At 32.9% G+C, this 17,903-nt stretch overlaps 5 protein-coding genes across 6 annotated transcripts; 3 read left to right on the top strand and 2 right to left on the bottom strand.

Moving 5' to 3' along the window:
- LOC104753613 lies at positions 2,425–3,774 on the bottom strand. Its single transcript, XM_010475841.1, has one exon. It carries the CDS (start codon positions 3,772–3,774, stop codon positions 2,425–2,427), a length of 1,350 nt encoding a protein of 449 aa, XP_010474143.1.
- LOC104750428 (transcription factor bHLH83) lies at positions 5,917–7,589 on the bottom strand. The gene is made up of 5 exons (XM_010472221.2): positions 6,982–7,589; positions 6,775–6,879; positions 6,622–6,687; positions 6,471–6,536; positions 5,917–6,304 (listed from the first exon to the last, which is right to left on the bottom strand). The coding sequence occupies exons 1-5, from the start codon at positions 7,501–7,503 to the stop codon at positions 6,173–6,175; spliced, it is 891 nt and encodes a 296-aa protein (XP_010470523.1). The 5' UTR covers positions 7,504–7,589; the 3' UTR covers positions 5,917–6,172.
- LOC104750427 lies at positions 11,148–13,915 on the top strand. 2 transcript variants are annotated; one of them, XM_010472220.1, is made up of 5 exons: positions 11,148–11,728; positions 11,903–12,373; positions 12,484–13,154; positions 13,231–13,528; positions 13,614–13,915. In XM_010472220.1, the coding sequence occupies exons 1-3, from the start codon at positions 11,220–11,222 to the stop codon at positions 12,491–12,493; spliced, it is 990 nt and encodes a 329-aa protein (XP_010470522.1). In that variant the 5' UTR covers positions 11,148–11,219; the 3' UTR covers positions 12,494–13,154; positions 13,231–13,528; positions 13,614–13,915. The 2 variants fall into 2 exon arrangements, with proteins under 2 accessions (XP_010470522.1, XP_010470520.1); XM_010472218.1 differs by having other exon boundaries at positions 11,903–13,154.
- LOC104753612 lies at positions 12,646–13,769 on the top strand. Its single transcript, XM_010475840.1, has 3 exons — positions 12,646–13,154; positions 13,231–13,528; positions 13,614–13,769. The coding sequence occupies exons 1-3, from the start codon at positions 12,646–12,648 to the stop codon at positions 13,767–13,769; spliced, it is 963 nt and encodes a 320-aa protein (XP_010474142.1).
- Positions 15,282–17,754, top strand: LOC104750426 (serine/threonine-protein kinase CDL1-like). Its single transcript, XM_010472217.2, has 6 exons — positions 15,282–15,926; positions 16,005–16,262; positions 16,354–16,532; positions 16,615–16,694; positions 16,784–16,931; positions 17,286–17,754. Exons 1-6 carry the CDS (start codon positions 15,473–15,475, stop codon positions 17,628–17,630), a joined length of 1,464 nt encoding a protein of 487 aa, XP_010470519.1. The 5' UTR covers positions 15,282–15,472; the 3' UTR covers positions 17,631–17,754.

Here is a 17,903-nt window from a genome sequence, read left to right as displayed (position 1 = left end):
AATAACTGCGGGGTCTTTGTAGATAAATATGGATCAGTGAACGTATTTATTTAGGAAAAAAAAATGAATTGGTATTTGAAATACCAAAACATCCCTAACGCGGATGCTTTGTAAAACATTCAAAAGTTTTTAGCTATGGTATTATGACGTTACACTCAATATGACTTTTTGTCATACTTGGATGTTATTTTTGAGGATTGTCATGTAGAAAGCAAATATTGGTCGGCCTAATTATAACATGGAGAAGCCATCAATGTGTTTTTGTTAAAGATAAATGCATGTACAACTTCTATAATCTCTAATCAGATAATACAAAATTGACATGCAAACGACAAGAAATAGCATCCGTTTTCAAGCTTTCTATAGTTCTAAATAATGTAAAGGCAAATTGGCAACAATAACCTAAAAAAATATTATAATTCACCCACTAACCATACTAACCATATAAACCCTAATGTAAATATACTACTCCATCTATTTTACAAACAATGTCATTCCATATATTTAATGTAATCTTTATACTAAATTTTCTAGTTTAATGTTAACCAAAATATAATTTTTTATGAATTTAAATCATTAATCATTTTCTCATGCAAGCTCACATGTTCCGGAATGGTTAGTTCACGAAGTTAACCTATTTGAACCGGCTTAATAAAATATAGTGTTTTTGATGTCAAAATTAAAAATAAATAAGAACATACATTTATAATGTAATAATTTATTTAGTTTTTTGTGAAATTGTATCAAAATTTGTAAAATAGAGAAAATATTTTATTTAGTTATTTTGTATTGTTGTGTGATTTTTGTTAGGTAATGTTCGTCGATTTTGGTTTTGTTAACTTAAATTTAATTAAAATGTTACGAGAATAGAACATTTTAATGGTGATATAAATTTGTTTGCTTCTATATAGAGCTCATTTGCGATATAATACCATGATAGAAAATATTTTATTCATTCAACTCTCTACACAATGCCAGTTTAGTTAGTAAGATAAATACGGAATCAGGTAACGGATTATAAAAGAAATAAATTATTGAACTTTCCAATAACTTCGTTTGTCTTATTGACTTAAATGAAGCTCGTAAAGTACATAAATACAAGTACAGCGCTTAAAGTGGGATTATCCATGTGGCTAATCATGTAGTTAATTAATTTTATAATGTTGGACTTACATTTAAAAATATCAGCTCAATTGAAAATTATCAAAATAATGTAAATAATTTAATCGAACACGTATCCCTAATCTTTCCCAAAGGACACATGCTGACATGGGTGGCTAAATCGAGATCTTAGGTATGTCGTCCAACCAATTTATATACTCCTTTTGTTTCAAAATATAGAATTGTTTAGGTTTTTTTTTTGTTCCAAAATATAGAATTTTCTCAGATTTCTGTGCAAGTATTAAAACAATTTTGGTCAAACAATTTTATGTGAAACTTATCGTGTCATTATTTCATTTTTGCAAATTTATGGGTTTAAAAACTGATCTTTTCATATAAGAAAAAAATCTGAGACAAAAAAATGGAAAAAAGAGAAAGCAAATCAAAAGAAGTTCAACCCATTAGCAAATCAAATCCTCACAAATTTGATTTAAACAAATATTTTCATGACGACGAAGAAGAAACTCCTCCCACCGAAATACCAGAACAAAAAGAAAGCATAGCAAAAAAACTTAAATCGATCAAAAAGGCAGTTTATGAGACCATTCATCAATTCGATCTGAACGAACCGTATTACGACGAAGGAGCCTCTCATCTGGAAAAGTCATGGGAAGAAATTAAATTGGATATGCTGAAGATATTGCTCCCTGCATATTCTAAGGTTTGTATCATAATTAAAATTTCATGTGATGCAGTTTGATGCAGTAGATAATCTTATTGATTTTTTTTTGCAGAAAAAGTGACTAGTCCGTTGATAAATTGCTTTGCTTTCTTTTGTATTGCTGAAGATTTTGTATTGGATCGAAACAGGGGAAATCAACATCAAATATTTCTCAAGACAGCTGATAGCTTTTCAATTCAAGTCCACAGTAGTTGAAATCTACTTATTTCTCAATTTTTTTACTGTGATTTTATTGGTGTAGACTTGTAGTTATGCATCAATACAAATAAGTATGGTTCGTGTGATGGCTATGCTTCTTTCTTTCTCATATTTTTTTTGTTTTTTGTTTTTTCTCTTTGGATATTGTTCCACTTGCTATGAACGTAGAGGACTAGTGGAGTATTTTTCTATATTTGGATAAGCTTCTCTCACTCATCACAACCCAATACATGTATACAAAAGAACACAAAATCCTTAGAGTGTCGCTGAAGTAATAAATCCTTAGAACTGCAGAGGTATCATCAAGAGTTTACAACCAATAAAATCCAATCTGAGAATGTTCACAAACAGAAAAAAACATAGACAAAAGAAGACCATTTCTACTAATTTGACGACCTGGGAATGTTCAACACATGTTCCAGCAACATAGCATCACAACTTAATTGTTTGGGAAGAAGACCATTTCTTTCCAATGTAGATTTCTTCATATGCGGTATCTTGTACTTGTTTGATCCTACAACTTTCATGATCTCTAGCATACAAGATTGAAGAGTCAAAAAGATACGGTTTACGTGATTTGTAGGATACCTTTCAAATGACTCTTCTACCGCACAAACAAGATCTTTTATGGTTTTTGGACATGCTTTATGTTGCAGCGATTGAATGGCACTAAAAAATCCAAGATCTAAAATATTTAGATCTGGCGAGTTCGGTGGTTGAGACTTCAACTGTATGTCAAAGCCATATCTTGACGCTACTTCTTGAAAATCTGTATCCGAGCATGCGATATGTGTCCTCGCATTGTCTTGTTGGATAAAAATAGTCTTTCCCCTATCTTCTCTTGGCCACTTTTCATAAATTTTGGGAAGAACTTTTTCAATCAAGCATGCCTTTATATCCTCCCTCTTAACAGAAGTTGATGCTTTTAGTTCCAAAGTTCCTGCATCTCTATTCTTACTCCGCCTCTTAGCTGCTTCCAAAGTAACAAATGGAAAGATACCAATTTTTCCAGAAAATACCTCATTTCCTTCCTCATCAAATCTTGGACGAGCCATCGCCGCTAGAAACATTACTTTCCCAATAAAATTCTTACTTTGGCAAGTACGATGTGGATCGTCTTCAACCAGAAGTAGATAATATTTCGCGGTCTTCTTCGTCATATAAAACCACTTTTCATCGATATGCACAATATTGTACATATCAACAAACTTCGGTTCATGAGGTAGAGTATTCTTATCGAGCATAGAAATGCAAAATTCTAGTCTACCTTTCAGATTTGCTTCCTTCAAATGTGGTTTGATCGGATTGGTATGACGTCGAATAGCTCCTTCTTTCTTACGCCTATGTAATGTTCCAAGACTCATGTCCATAGCTACGGCAAACGTTCTCAAAGTTGTGCGCTTCTGTAATGGAATGGTGGCAACTTTATCCACATCAAGTGCAATTTTCTTACGACCACAATTTCCAGTTCTTCTATGAGATACATCAACTTTTCCATCTTTAGCTGTTTCTTTTGCTCTTCGCCAAATCTTCCGTACGATTTGTATAGGCACTGAAAAAAGATCTGAAACTTCTTTTGTATGATATCTGTTGAGATTACCATTATCACTTCTTGCTAGCAAAGCACTGAAAATTGCCCATCTCTCTTGATTAGAAACATTTCTTCTACCGCTTGGTAGAATCGTATCACCTTGAAACTGATCATCGTTTTCTGCAATAATTAAAAAAGTCATCGTCATGGTACGTAACTCAATCTAATTAAAATTACAAAAACAACACTTGTAAAATTACCGTATGTAAGATAAAATATTTAACAAAACTACGTAGAAAATGAACAGCACTTGTAAAATTATTGTAACTCTAAAAACTCATGCGTATACAAAAAGCATTATCTCTGGTTTATTTAAACTTTTAAATTAACTAATTTAAAAACATGGAAAAAGATTCTCACCTGGATTATGATTAATAGGATGATCAAAAACTTTATCGCCGTGACTAGGATCATCTTCTTCTATCCTTGGAATTTGGTTTAAATCAATCAAAACTTCTGCCTCAGATTTAGGATTGGAAAATTCAAATCAATATTGTAATCCATGAAAAATTTGATAAATCATTGTTAGACCAAAGAAATTATATAGAGATAAACAATTGGAGTTTCTTGGTTCGTATGGCTCCATAGTGAAAAATTTGAATTTTAGTTTCAAAGTGTTTACAAAAAAATGGCTCTCATCTGAAATTTTTTTTTTTGTAATTTGTTAACAACCCCTATTTAAGTGGAATAAAACGTGTCTCTTAATATTCTTAATTATCCATTCTATTTTTTTCTTTTTTTGTGGTCAATTAATGTGTTCAATTAATGAGTTATTTTGTGTTAAAATTTTCCTTAATAAACGTGCTTTTAGCCAAACAATTCTATATTTTGGAACAGATGGAGTATATTTTTAAGTTAATTAGAAAAATGATCTTCGTCTACCATAAAGGTGCTGATGTGTATCAGTGTGTGGTTATCCTATAATTGATTAAAGATATGCTATTCTGCACGTTAATTAACTTGCCAATAAAATTTAAATTCAAACTGATCTTACGGATTTTTCATCTTATTGTTGAATTATTATAGAGTTGTTTACATATATAATAATTCATCACCAATTATCCATGTAAATTACCGATGACTTACCAATAATTTACTGTCAAATTGTATTAGTTACTAGATGTTTAAAAGGCTGGTTCTAGTGTTGTAAATAGCCTAAATATATAATCGTTATTTAGTGGTGAATACATATGCATGTTATCGCTGACGACCAGCCGAAAATTTATAGATGGATATTTTTGTCTTAAAAGTGTTGAAAAATGTCTTTGACAAAAAAAAAAGTGTTGAAAATGTTGGAAAAAAAGTAACGAATTTATAAAATCGATATTTTCCAATAATTACGTATGTAAAAATTATTTTACTAAGTTATTGCCAACAATTTTTTCTGTCCATATGAAAATTTGTATGACTTATTTTGTTAATCATATATGCTTGTATAGTGATAGATTAGAGTTATATATGTCGTGACATAATTTATGATATCTCTTTATCTCTATTTCTTGTACGTTCTCTAAATAGCTAAAAGTATACATATGAACAAGCACAGTTAAGATCCTTGTAAAAATTAGTTTACACCATTATATTTATATAGTTACTTTATTTATGTAAAAAAAAATAGAGGTCCTTGTTTAGTTACTTAGCCAGTGTAGAAAAAAAGTTTACAAACATATATGTACGTAGAATAATAGTTTCCCTATGTATAAAGTTTTATAAAAGGAAAACTACTTTTATATTTAAACCAAAAGGAAAAAAAAACTATTGTATTGTGTGTGTTGCTGTACTTTCTATTTTAGGGCAATTATCTAAAACTGAACTTATTACATATATTTTTTTAATATGTAAGAATATGTTTTATAGAAATTAAATGCCGGTAAAAAATTTGTGGATATTTTTAAACTTAAGATTTTTATTTTTTTTCCTTCAGATCTTAGATTTAAAATATATTCATCTACGGATATTTGTATTGTACATATGTTTTGAAAATTCAAGCTAAGAATGTGGAAATTCATGGCACAAATACTAGCTATTTGTAAAAATTTTGCTTTGATTTTAAATAAAAGGCATGTCGCTCAAATGAACTACTACTAAAGCCCAAAATTCAAATAGACTAGAATGGTGACAAAACAGATAGATTCTCTGAAACTGAAAGCTCATGAAAAATCCAAAAGTGCAGAATTTTATTATTCATTTCTTCGAATTTAAATTCCATTACAAGATCTGTATTCCGTAGACTAAAACACACAATACAAAACAAAACTTATTTATGTATTAAAAGTATTTATTTACTAGTTAAAGATTCCATCCCCGTGTGGACCATATTGGACTGATCATCGGTGTTCGGTGAATTCAATGTCTCTTGTCTTCTCTTCGTTAATAGATGCATTAAGAGCTTCTTGATTTTCACATATATAATTCAAAACATAACATAGTATTAAAAAAATTTACTTGGGATTTAATCGAGAGAATCATTGTTTTCCCCCGATGTTATTACAACGTACGTAATTAATGTTGAGTAATTAAAGTAATGATTAAACTCTGCATTAATTGGTGATCAGATTCGAAGTCCTGTCTCGTTGTGATGAGGAGAGGATAGCATCAATGGCGTCTTTAACTTGAGAAATGTCTGGAGCTTTTCCTCCTTGGGCCGGCCAAAACTCATCGGTCGCGAGTACCTAATAAATTAACGTTAGGTTAGAAGAAGATCAAATCAATATATCATGTTACGTACAATTCACTCATGTTACGTACAATTCACTAAACATGTTTATATATATATATAAATATGATAAATCAAACTCGTAGGGATATTTTGAGGGATGTTTGTCATAATTAATATACCTTTACTTGTACTTGAAGAAATTTGACATAGCTAATAGCTTTCTCTAGCATCGTCACCAAATCAACCTGGAAAAATGAAATAACACATACAATTATCAGAAATAATAATTTTAAAAATTTGTTATAAATATTTTTATGGATGTGTACGTACCTTGGTTCCATTGGGTACAAGTTCTTGTAATATCTTGAGACGTTCACTTATCCTTTCTCTTCGATTCTGAACAAAATAAAACATATATACTAAAGTATGAGTTAAGAGAGAATGAGTTTTATTTTAATGAATGGTAATGTCAAGAAAGCAAACCTTGGCTGCTAGGCTTTGTGGATCCTTAGGTGAAGATGTTGGCTTAGGCTTGGCCTTCCCGTTCCCACCGTTATTCGGTTTCTTGGATGGTTGAGTGCTCTCTCCCTATATATCCATAATTCAAATTGACAACATATATATATTAAAGATCTTTCACTTATATCATATATGAAAAATATTAAGAAAGTGTTCGATATTTGAAATTACCGTGTGAGAACGTTTGTTTCCAGCGGATTTAGGTGACATAGACTCGTGTCTAGAACCAGTGGTTACAACAGTTGAATCAGAATATAACCAGTCTTTCTGGCCTTGAGGAGTTTCGGTGGATCTAGGGCTAATAATATCCATATGATTTTGATTCCAATTTGTGAAGCCGTAGCTCATGTTATTGCCCTCCAAGAAGGAGAAGCCGCTGCCGCCGCTACTACCACCACAGCTTATGGCTGGAGGAGGAAAACTCTCGTGATGATCAAAGTTAAGAAATGATGATCCGTTGAAATCCATCAAAGAGTTGTGATGTTCTTCACCGGATGGGTAAAACACAAACCCTTGATGTTGTTGATGATCTGAATTCATCGTGCTACTACTCGAAGCCGAGCCTCCTCCTCCTCCACCGGCATAAGCTGTGTCTGGCTGATCCAATCCTGGCGAGGAGAGATCTTCGGACGAGGAGGAATTTTGTTTTGACATGTAATTAGTCTCGTTGGGATGGTCATTAACGAGTGCCATTAGACACTAATAAGTTTGAAGAGTGGTTTTTGTTTAGGGTTTGTGTGTTTCTTGTTGATGAGAAGTGGCTTTAAGGTTGTCTATTGGTAAACAAAGAGAGACAATGGTTTTGAGTAGTTATGTCATGATAAAGGTTTATATAGGTGGTTAAGTCTAATATTATATTTAAGCTGGTGACGTATTCTTTATAAGATTTCTTAATTTTTTAAAATTTTATTGAGTTTGATTAAACTGATTAGAAAAATAAGCTGGCATAAGATCAAACTCTATATTTGATCATCATTTTTTAATCGTATCAATTTTTAAGCTTCGAAGTCATGAATGCATAGAACTCTAGGCTAGACATATTCTATGTGTACATTTCCCTTAACTTGCAATATTGGACTAGCATGTACAGTATGGGGTTACTAAAAAGGTTTGTAATTTTGTATTCATTGTCTCAAATCTCAATCCTTGTAATGTTTTACTTTGTGTATGGACTCTCATACATCTATGTTCTTTCAATATATCAATGTTCAGATTATAAGGAAAACTCCAAAGTTTTGTCGAATGACACTACACAGCGTATTCGTAATTCTATCATGCATGCGTGCTATTTTTTTTTTTTTTTTTTTNTTTTTGTTATGATACTTGTAGATAATCCCAACCATTTTACTAATAGATGAATCATAAACATTGTACATGTTTTATGATACATTTTCGATTACCTAAATAGAAATAGCTAAAATTTGTAGTTATTATAATTTTTTTTTACCTTACGTACGTACATGTTTTATGAAACATCTACATATGCTTCCATTTCATACTAACTACACTTAGTTTGGGTCTTTGCATCTATCTCAATTCTCACTATTTATTCACCGTAGAGTGTGTTCCTTTGTTACCATTTGAAATCATAATTAATACACAAGTTCTTATATAACCGCTAAGCTGCTGTGACAAAAAGCTATCATTAAGTTATTTTCATTGTATATAGGTTTAGTGATTAATTTTGGTGCTGTAAAAAAAAAAAAAAAAAACATGATACAACACTGTAAAACTTAGAAATTCAATTTAAAATTTGGGTAGGAAAAAATCTAAATGTCGGGGGAAAATTATGGATCTCATATCATATATACATCATTATCTTTTTGAGTGATATAAATATTGAAAACGAATGAATTTGTAAATTAGAGTTTTGTATTACAATATTTATGAGTAAACTCATCGGGATTGTTAGCTGGCAGTAAGGTGAAATTAATGGACTGAGACTTATAACCCCAAAAAATATTTGTTAATTAAGAGAGAAGCAAAGAACATAGAAGCAAAAGCATCGCCGTATCTTACGCTAATCTACACGTCTTTTTGATTCCCATATATATGAATTAATATGATGATCAAATTTTAATATATCGATTGTTTCGATGATTCATTTTTATTGTTTATATTTTGTTCCCATGATTCATATTTTTTTTTCATATGAAGCTGCTTCTTAGTTTCATTACTTAAGCCGACACGTCGACTTAGGAGTAATATACTCCATATAACATAATTGTATTTTACTTTATCTTCGTTAATATCTTTGGATCAAACTTTTCTAGTTCCGGATCGTCGTCCCTTCTTTGGATTAGGGGCCGACCCAAACATGGTAAAACAGTCTTCTTTGCTTTCAGTGGAACTCTAGTACGAGACGTGGTCATGTTTACCTTCCAAATAATAGATTGGTGTAAAAAAAACAGAAAATGGTAGATTGAATCTCTGAAGTTGAATTTAATATAAGTTACAATTTTATATGTATTTTTGTAGAGATCGTAAGATCATATCATTGGTGGAAATTTCCCATTTGATATATTTTTATATTAATTAAAAAAATTGGTGGCCGATGGTTATATTGCAGGTTAAATTAGATTTTTATGGGTTTTTATCCGCATTTTTTGTAATTTAAATAGATTTATTAATTTCATGTCATACATTGGAATGGTTTATTTTGGTACTATCTGACTTTATTGGAAAATAATTTATTTCATTTTGCATCCACCCAAACCGGTTAACACTTACCCATTTAACTTTATAAATCATGTACTATAATTTTGATTATTTTTATATTTATTATATTTAAATCAATTAGTTTTTAGCTGAAAGTAGTTTGTTTAAGCATGTTTGTACTTGAGAAATTCATTTTTTTAGTTTGGAAACCTTATGGACCGACCAAAAAGATAGAGACAACAAAGCCCCCAAACCCAAAGGCTCAAAATCTGAGAGATAGAGATTTTCTTATGCCAATATTTTAGAAGCCCAAACTCATATAACTTGTAAATTTGTAATATGTAAAAGTTAATAGGGTTCTAACTTAACTTATAGTGAGAGGGTCAATCAATTTTTTTTTTTTTTTGGATTTTATGCACACAAAAAAAAAGTGAATCCAAAATAAAGATCAAATAAAACGTAAACAAGACTTTTAGTGAGCAACCAAACAAGCATCAAATCTTGCTTTTTGTGCGTACCCGCAAATAGATATATGTTTCTATGCGTATTCGTCTTCTCTTTTTTCCCTTCCAATTGTATATAGTCTCACCTTCTTAAGTTTTATCGAGATTTATTTGAACCTTAGAAAATGGTTTTTGAATATCATCTTAGTTGCGGTTGGACGGACTTGGCAATAGTCCGATCTCTTTCTTCCTTCTCGGTCATTTGCTCCTTCAATTCTCTATCTCTATTTTTTTTTTCTTTTTTTTTTCTTTTATGATCTCCATATATTGTCCTCTAAGTGTTAACTCATTTACATTGCCTCCTAATAAGTTCCTATCTTTATTCCATTTCTTCTCAAATCCTCTCTCCAAATCTGATTTTAGTAGCTAGCCTGACTACGTACACATGGTCATCTATCATTGATCTCGATATATTTTCGGGTACTGAAGTGTTACTAGACCATCCCTTAACCTCTTAACCTATCACTATTTTAAAAACATAAGTTAATGTTAACCAGACAATTTTACTAAAACGCAAAGGATCGTATCGAATATTACGGCATTGTGGCACTCATCAGTATTTTTTTATTTTCTTTTCTATATTGGGGTTATAATTGTTGTTGCTGCCTACATGTATAGTTTAGACCCGGTCAAAGGAGTAATCAAATGAAGCAATTGATTAGGCATCTATTTTTATGGAGGGCATATTCTAAACCAAATTTTTTAGTTTCTCACTAACAATGTTCGGGAGCATTAAATTAAGAGAATTCGACCAAAAAAAACCCAAACTTTCAAGAATTTGCCAAAACAAACACCAACTCTTGGTCTAGCCAAATAAACACTCAACTTTTATTTACTTTTAAATAAAATAACAAATTTTTCATTGACTTACCAAATTAATACACCGTTTATAAAGTTAACAAAAAATTTAAACGTCATTAACAACACGTTTACTGTTAGGGTTAAATCATATGATGTCGTTTTGAAATTCTTAGTTTTAAAAAAAAATGCATTATCAAAGCTCGAACCTGGGTTCTCAGAGTGCATAAGGATGTGTTTTACCATTGAACCAATGACAACTTTCAAACATTAATGCAGTATATTTGGATTTATTATATGAGTATACAGAATTAAAAAAAAAAAAAGAAAAATCAGATTTTATTATACTTGCTTTACCCAAAATCAGACATTCTCGTCGTCGAGAGAAGAAGACCGTGAGGTCGATTTTTTTTTCCTTTTCAACCTTCAATTCACAGAATAAACATATCTATGGCTAAGACAAGGAGTAACGTTGTTGAAGGGAATCCTCCTGGTCGGAATTTTCGTCGATCGAATTTGCGTCCGTCTAAGAAGAGAGTTGGTGAATCGAAACGATCTTCTCAGAAGCGTTCGACGAAACGTAAGCTAATGGTGGATTCAGAGACAGTTGATATGGATCCTCCTAGTGACAGAGATGAGATGGATCCTCCTAGTGACAATGATGATGATGGTTATGGTGGCATTGCGGAAGAAACATGTAGAGATTTAAGTGTGTTTTTCGGAGAGGATGGTAGGAACGATGATTGTGAAGTTGACGAAGACATTGGGGATGTATACGCCTGGGATGAGGAGAAAATCCCGGATCCTTTGTCATCAGACGAGGAGAATGAAGAGGAAATGAGACCTTCAGAAGTTTACAGAGAAGATGTTGATCCAGAGGAGCTGCTTCAATTGGGAAAGACATTCTTTGATGCTGCTGATTTCAAACATGCTTGCCTTAGATACACATTGAAAACCAGGTAAAATCTTATATCTTATGTCTGTTTTTCCTTAGATGTTTATACAAGTAATGGTCTAAAGTTTTTTTATTGCCATCTTCAAAGAATTCAAAATCTGAGCTATATATATATATATATATATATGTTGTTCTAACAACATAGAAGAAACTGTATATGTTTTGTTTCTCTTTGCAGGTACAACATCAAGTTTTATCGTTGCAGTAGTTTAAAGATGGCTGCAAAGTGTGCTGCGACAATGAGAGAAGATGAGGATCCATGTCCTTGGAAGATCTACTGTTCTTATGAGAAGAGTAAACAGAAATTACAGATCAATACATATGTGAATGTCCATCGGTGTGAGATATCAGGTGAGTCCAAGATGTTGAATCGTTCAGCTATTGCAGACCTGTTCTCAGAGAGGTTGAGGCTGAATCCAAAACTCAAACCATTGGAGATTCAAGCAGAGATCCTGAGGGAGTATCACTTGGAAGCAAAGGAAAATTCATGTATCAAAGCGAAGAAAAAGGTGATGAAAGAAAGAAGAAAAACCCATGAAGCTAACTTTGATCGAATATGGGATTATCAAGCAGAAGTTTTGAAGAAAAACCCAGGTTCCACTTTTGAAATTGAGACAATCCCAGGAACTACAGTTGGAAGCAAGCAGAGGTTCTATAGGCTTTATATATGCTTCCATGCACAGAAAGAATCTTGGAAAAAGACTTATAGACTTATATGCTTCCATATTGTTTCTAATATGTTTGTTTCTTTACTTGTAGGGTTTGGTGAAAGCAATAACCACAGTTCTTCCAGAAGCAGAGCATAGGCAGTGTTGTAGACACATATATGAGAACTGGAGGAAAGGTGGGAAGGATCTAAGGTTACAGAAACTATTTTGGTACATTGCAAAGAGCTACACTCCGGGTCAGTATAATTACTACATGGGCGCACTGAAGGAATACGACCCAGGTTCATTTGACTCTCTTGTTCTCACCAAACCAGAGACATTGTCTAGAGCATTCCTCAGATTAGGTTCTTATTGCAATGATAATCTCAATAATCTGAGTGAGTCCTTCAATAAGACCATCAGAGAAGCTAGGAAGAAACCTTTGCTAGACATGTTAGAAGATATTAGGCAACAATGCATGACCAGAAATTATAGTAGGTCTAAGTTAGCAAATGATTTGAAGACAAGGTTTACCAAGAAGACACACAAGGAGTTATATAGAGTTGAGAAGAAGTCAAAACCATGCCGCTTGCGTTGGGCAATAGGGCCAGAGACAGATGTTGAGTACAAAGATAATACATATGTTGTGAATATGGAAGAACAAACATGTGCTTGTCGAAGATGGCAAATGAATGGAATTCCTTGTATTCATGCTGCTAAGGTCATCCTTGGACTGAGGAAGAAGCTGTCTGAATATGTTGCTGATTGTTACACAACAATCAGGTTCGTGTCTTCTATTTTTAGTTTTCTCAATGCGTCTTCTTTTAATAGTTATTCTAATTGTGTCTTTTGCAATCAGGTGGCGTGAGACTTACATTGTTGGCATCAAACCTATGAATGGGATAATGGAGTGGCCTCAAACCAATAGATTAGGTGTGATTCCACCACCTAATCGAACTGGTAATCCTGGTAGGCCTAGAAACTATGATAGGATGAAGTCTAAGCATGAAACAGGTTCTAAGACCAAGTTAAGCCGTGCAAACAGAATCATCACATGCTCAAACTGCAAAGAGGAAGGGCATAACAAGAAAACCTGTTCAAATCAAACTGTTGAAATTCCACCTAAAACACCAAAAGGAAGACCAAAGAAGAATCAGGTTAGTGTATGAGTTTCATAGCTATTTGATTGTGTTTGTTGTTTCATATTTATTTAATTGTGTTTGTTGTTTCATTTTGTTTCAGGGACTTATATTTGATGTGTCACAATTCTCCTTTCCAGAAGATCAGTCCTCCCAAGCTCAGTACTCACAAGCTCAATCCGCACATTCCTCAAGATGGGACCAAAGTTCACAATACCAAGCCTTACAAGCAAGTGAATGGGGTAGTTGGTTGTCCTAGTTGTTTTATGTTTTGTTATTTAGTCCATTTCAAGTTGCAGGTATTTGTTACTTAATTTCTAGATTTTGGAACTAAGTTGCAGGTTTGGTTTGAACAATTCTAAGTTTTGGTTTTGTAAGTGAATATAAATTGCAGTTTATTTTATTTTGGTTGGGAAAAAATCAATCCAGTAAATCTATTTATTCTGTTAATTGAAGGTTGAAAAGGAAAAAAAATCTACCTCACGGTCTTCTTCTCCCGACGACGAGAATGTCTTATTTTGGGTAAAGCTGATTTTTTTTAATTCTGTGTACTCATATAATAAATGCAAGTATATTGCATTATTGTTAGAAAGTTGTCACTCGTTCAGTGGTAAAACCCATCTGTATGATTTAACCCCAACAGTAAACGTGTTGTTAATGACGTTTAAATTTTCTGTTAACTTTATAAACGACGTGTTAATTTGGCAAGTCAATGAAAAGTTTGTTATTATATTTGAAAATAAACAAAAGTTGAGTGTTTATTTGGCTAGACCAAGAGTTGGTGTATTTTTGGCAAATTCTTGAAAATTTGGGGTTTTTTTGTTGTTGCTTCCTACCTGTATGGTTTAGGCCCGGCCGAAGAGGTAATCAAATGAAGCAATTGATTAGGACATCTATTTTTTTGGAGGACATATTCTAAACCAATTTTTTTAGTTTTTCACTAACTATGTTCCCGAGCATTAAATTAATGTTAGTTAAGTTTGCTGTTTGGATTTTAAAAAAAAACATGGTTTAGAAAAAACAAATTTAAAACTATAACCGAAGAGTTTCCATAATGATTGAGTTTTAAAAACATGAGTGATTAGGTAATATAATATTTTATTTTTGTATGGATATATAAATGAACATAATAATTCAAAGCAAAAGAAGGAAAATGAGCAGCCAAAAAGCTGACAAAATTTATTTTCATAAACTTTTTATGTTACAGTTTTTTTTTTTGTAATTTTGTTAAAAATAGAGGGCAATTTTTAAAAAAATCGGCATAAGGCATCTAAAATCGTTGAGCCCGTTTAGGTTAGAAGATTTAAACTCTACTTTTGTATAGTGTAGATGTTTAAAGCAGCTGCTGGTCTTTCTATTCCATTTTTAGATAAATTATTCTTTACTTTTAGGAGTAAGATTTCGTAACTCTATTTTCTATCAAGCTTGTAGGTATCTTTCACTATCGATTCCTCTAAGTATTATTATTATGATGTAGAATAGCTATAAAGATCATTTACTCCTAACATCAATAGAGAAAATGAACAGACAGACATCAACATCTCCAATTTCTTTCACACAAAAGAAACCTATCTTGTGGGTCGTCGGCTATGGTCTTGTCCTTCTTTGAGCAATTTAAACAACAACTTTACCAACTAATCTTCTTATATTAAAATATGAATTAATCGCTCTAACAATATTTCAAATAATTAATCATACCCAATTATATCCTCCAACTGTGATCCTAACCAATTATTCAAAAATAATTTAAATTTAATTCACAATTATTATTTTTTTCCCCTCGTATTTTTCGTGCTCAAACATCACACCAACAACAATACATTGACGATCTAATTCTTCTTCTTCTTGAACGTAATATTTTTGATTTCTAAAATCCAAAGAACTCACTTTACACATTTCAAAAAAAATTAAAAGAGAATTGTTCTTGTCACTTTCTCTCTGCTTTTTTTCATTTTCTTTAGAATGGGTTTTTGTGTTAATCAACGAGACCCGGAGACAAATCCTCAAGAAAACGATCAAGAAAGCAAAACTCGTTTGAAAAGAATGGTTCTTGATTTGGGTTTTGGTTGTTTCCTTCTTCCTCAAACCAGCTCCCGTGAGGACAACAAAGCTTGGCTCTTGGAAGAAACAGAGCCGATTCCGAAGCTTATAGACTCAGAGCCACATTCCTTGCAGTCTTCATTTAGGTTTAGTCTTTTCTCGCTAGTGGAGTTGGAGAAGACGAAAAAAGAGCACCCTTCGTCGTCTTCAGAGACCGTTCTGTTTGTGAATCTGGAGAATGAGACAGGAGATACAAAGGATGATATGAATTGGTCTAGAGCTGTTTCGTTGGAGAAGAGTATTTCTCCGGTGACGAATACTTTGGTCAGATTCAGCTACAGTGAACTCCTCGCCGCCACGCGCTGTTTCTCAAAACGTAAACCCTAAACCCGAAAAAATTCCTTTGTTTTTTTATAGTAATTTGATATGTTAAATCTGTGTTGAAATTGGTTAGGGAGGGTGTTGGGAAGAGGAGCTTGTAGCTATGTGTTTAAGGGAAGAATCGGGATTTGGCGTAAAGCCGTGGCCATCAAAAGACTTGATAAGAAAGATAAAGAATCTCCTAAGTCGTTTTGCAGAGAATTGATGATTGCAAGCTCTCTTCATTGCCCTAACGTTGTGCCTTTGCTAGGGTTCTGTATCGATCATGATCAAGGGCTTTTCTTGGTGTACAAGTATGTCTCTGGTGGCAGCCTTGAACGCTTTTTACATGGTAATTACAATACCTCCTCTCTTTCTTTATCCATTGGATTGCAAAGTTGTGTATATATTGACGGGTTTTATACTACTTGGTTCCAAATTAGATAAAAAGAAGAAGAAAGGTAGGAAGAGTCCCTTGTGTCTGCCTTGGTCAACAAGGTACAAGGTTGCCTTAGGTATTGCAGATGCCATAGCGTATTTACATAATGGAACGGAGCAATGTGTTGTGCATAGAGACATCAAACCCTCAAATATTCTTCTTTCCTCAAACAAAATTCCAAAGGTAAAAGAGACTTTGAACCACATTTAGGTAATATTATCAGCATAAGTGTGTTCTGTATTCATTTTCCGAGTTTTTCTTTCAGTTGTGTGATTTTGGGCTAGCGACTTGGACCGCTGCACCTTCGGTTCCTTTCCTCTGTAAGACCGTGAAAGGAACTTTTGGGTATCTAATTAACTTGAAAACTTTTTGATGATCATGAAGTCATTTTTATGGATCTAAAAGTTTTAAACAATTTGGAAACTTTCTTGCAGCTATCTAGCTCCTGAGTATTTCCAACACGGCAAAATATCTGATAAGACCGATGTTTACGCATTTGGAGTCGTGTTGCTTGAGCTAATAACTGGTCGAAAACCAATTGAAGAAAGAAGACCATCTGGTGAAGAAAATTTGGTAGTTTGGGTAAGTCTTTATCTTATTTTTGTTTCTTTCTTTTAACAACTAGTAAACCAACCCATTGACTTTAGCTAGTTGTAGCACTACAATTCTACAAGCCCCTTTTTCCCAAAAATGGAAAGGGGATTCTAATTTCCAACCAAGAAATAAATGCTTCTCAATACATTCTTTTGAATTTTGTAACTCGGCCTTCTAAATTGGGGTTTTGGTCAACCTTGGTTGAGCTACAAATTCTGGTTAAACGGTAAACGTTTTATGACAAAAGAGTGATGGTCAAATGCAGTTTAGGCTTTTCCTAATAACCATTTTGGCTTCACTTCTGCTTGCATCAATGGATTGGTTTTTTATGTTTTTGTGTAGGCAAAACCGTTGCTGCATAGAGGGATTGAAGCTATAGAGGAGTTACTTGATCCAAGGCTAAAATGTACAAGAAAAAACACAGCTTCGATGGAGCGTATGATCCGAGCTGCAGCCGCGTGTGTGATCAATGAGGAATCGCGAAGAGCGGGTATGGAGGAGATACTCTCAATCCTAAAAGGCAGTGAAGGGATAGAGCTAAGGACGTTTTCAAGCCGGAAGAAGTCAAACCTTCCGGGTATATTGGACTGTTATCCGCAGTTTCAACGGACAAAATCTGAGATGAAGAGCCATCTTGCTCTTGCCATGCTGGGAGTACCGGAATTTGAAGAAGATGATCTTTTGTAATAATGAAGGTAACAGTCCGAAGAAAATGGTAACAGACTTAATAAACTATAAGAAAATGGTACGTACGTACGTGTAGATATCATGTAAATGTTTACTGAGTAACCCGGTTTAGACTTTTATTTTACCGGTTTGGCTTTTGAGAGATCCGATTCTTCCGGTTTTGGTTCATAATCATAAAATAAAAGACGATAAATTTGGTCAATATCACCTTATAATCACAACTTGACATATATAATTAATTGGTATTAGAATTTTTTTTTTTTTTTTTTTTTT

Source organism: Camelina sativa, chromosome 16 (genome assembly GCF_000633955.1).
Source record: "Camelina sativa cultivar DH55 chromosome 16, Cs, whole genome shotgun sequence".
NCBI classification, from domain to species: Eukaryota; Viridiplantae; Streptophyta; class Magnoliopsida; order Brassicales; family Brassicaceae; genus Camelina; species Camelina sativa.
The sequence above is the reverse complement of the archived record's forward strand: the minus strand, read 5'-3'. Positions and strand labels throughout refer to the sequence as shown.

Coding starts and splice junctions, on each gene's coding strand:
- LOC104753613 (XM_010475841.1), bottom strand. CDS start 3,774: ATGACTTTTTTAATTATTGCAGAAAACGATGATCAGTTTCAAGGTGAT.
- LOC104750428 (XM_010472221.2), bottom strand. CDS start 7,503: ATGGCACTCGTTAATGACCATCCCAACGAGACTAATTACATGTCAAAA. Junction 6,688..6,774: donor CACAAAGCCTAGCAGCCAAG/GTTTGCTTTCTT, acceptor TATTTTGTTCAG/AATCGAAGAGAAAGGATAAG. Junction 6,305..6,470: donor TTCTTCAAGTACAAGTAAAG/GTATATTAATTA, acceptor TTAATTTATTAG/GTACTCGCGACCGATGAGTT.
- LOC104750427 (XM_010472218.1), top strand. CDS start 11,220: ATGGCTAAGACAAGGAGTAACGTTGTTGAAGGGAATCCTCCTGGTCGG. Junction 11,729..11,902: donor AGATACACATTGAAAACCAG/GTAAAATCTTAT, acceptor TTCTCTTTGCAG/GTACAACATCAAGTTTTATC.
- LOC104753612 (XM_010475840.1), top strand. CDS start 12,646: ATGGGCGCACTGAAGGAATACGACCCAGGTTCATTTGACTCTCTTGTT. Junction 13,155..13,230: donor GATTGTTACACAACAATCAG/GTTCGTGTCTTC, acceptor TTTTGCAATCAG/GTGGCGTGAGACTTACATTG. Junction 13,529..13,613: donor GAAGACCAAAGAAGAATCAG/GTTAGTGTATGA, acceptor ATTTTGTTTCAG/GGACTTATATTTGATGTGTC.
- LOC104750426 (XM_010472217.2), top strand. CDS start 15,473: ATGGGTTTTTGTGTTAATCAACGAGACCCGGAGACAAATCCTCAAGAA. Junction 16,263..16,353: donor CCTTGAACGCTTTTTACATG/GTAATTACAATA, acceptor GTTCCAAATTAG/ATAAAAAGAAGAAGAAAGGT. Junction 16,932..17,285: donor AAGAAAATTTGGTAGTTTGG/GTAAGTCTTTAT, acceptor GTTTTTGTGTAG/GCAAAACCGTTGCTGCATAG.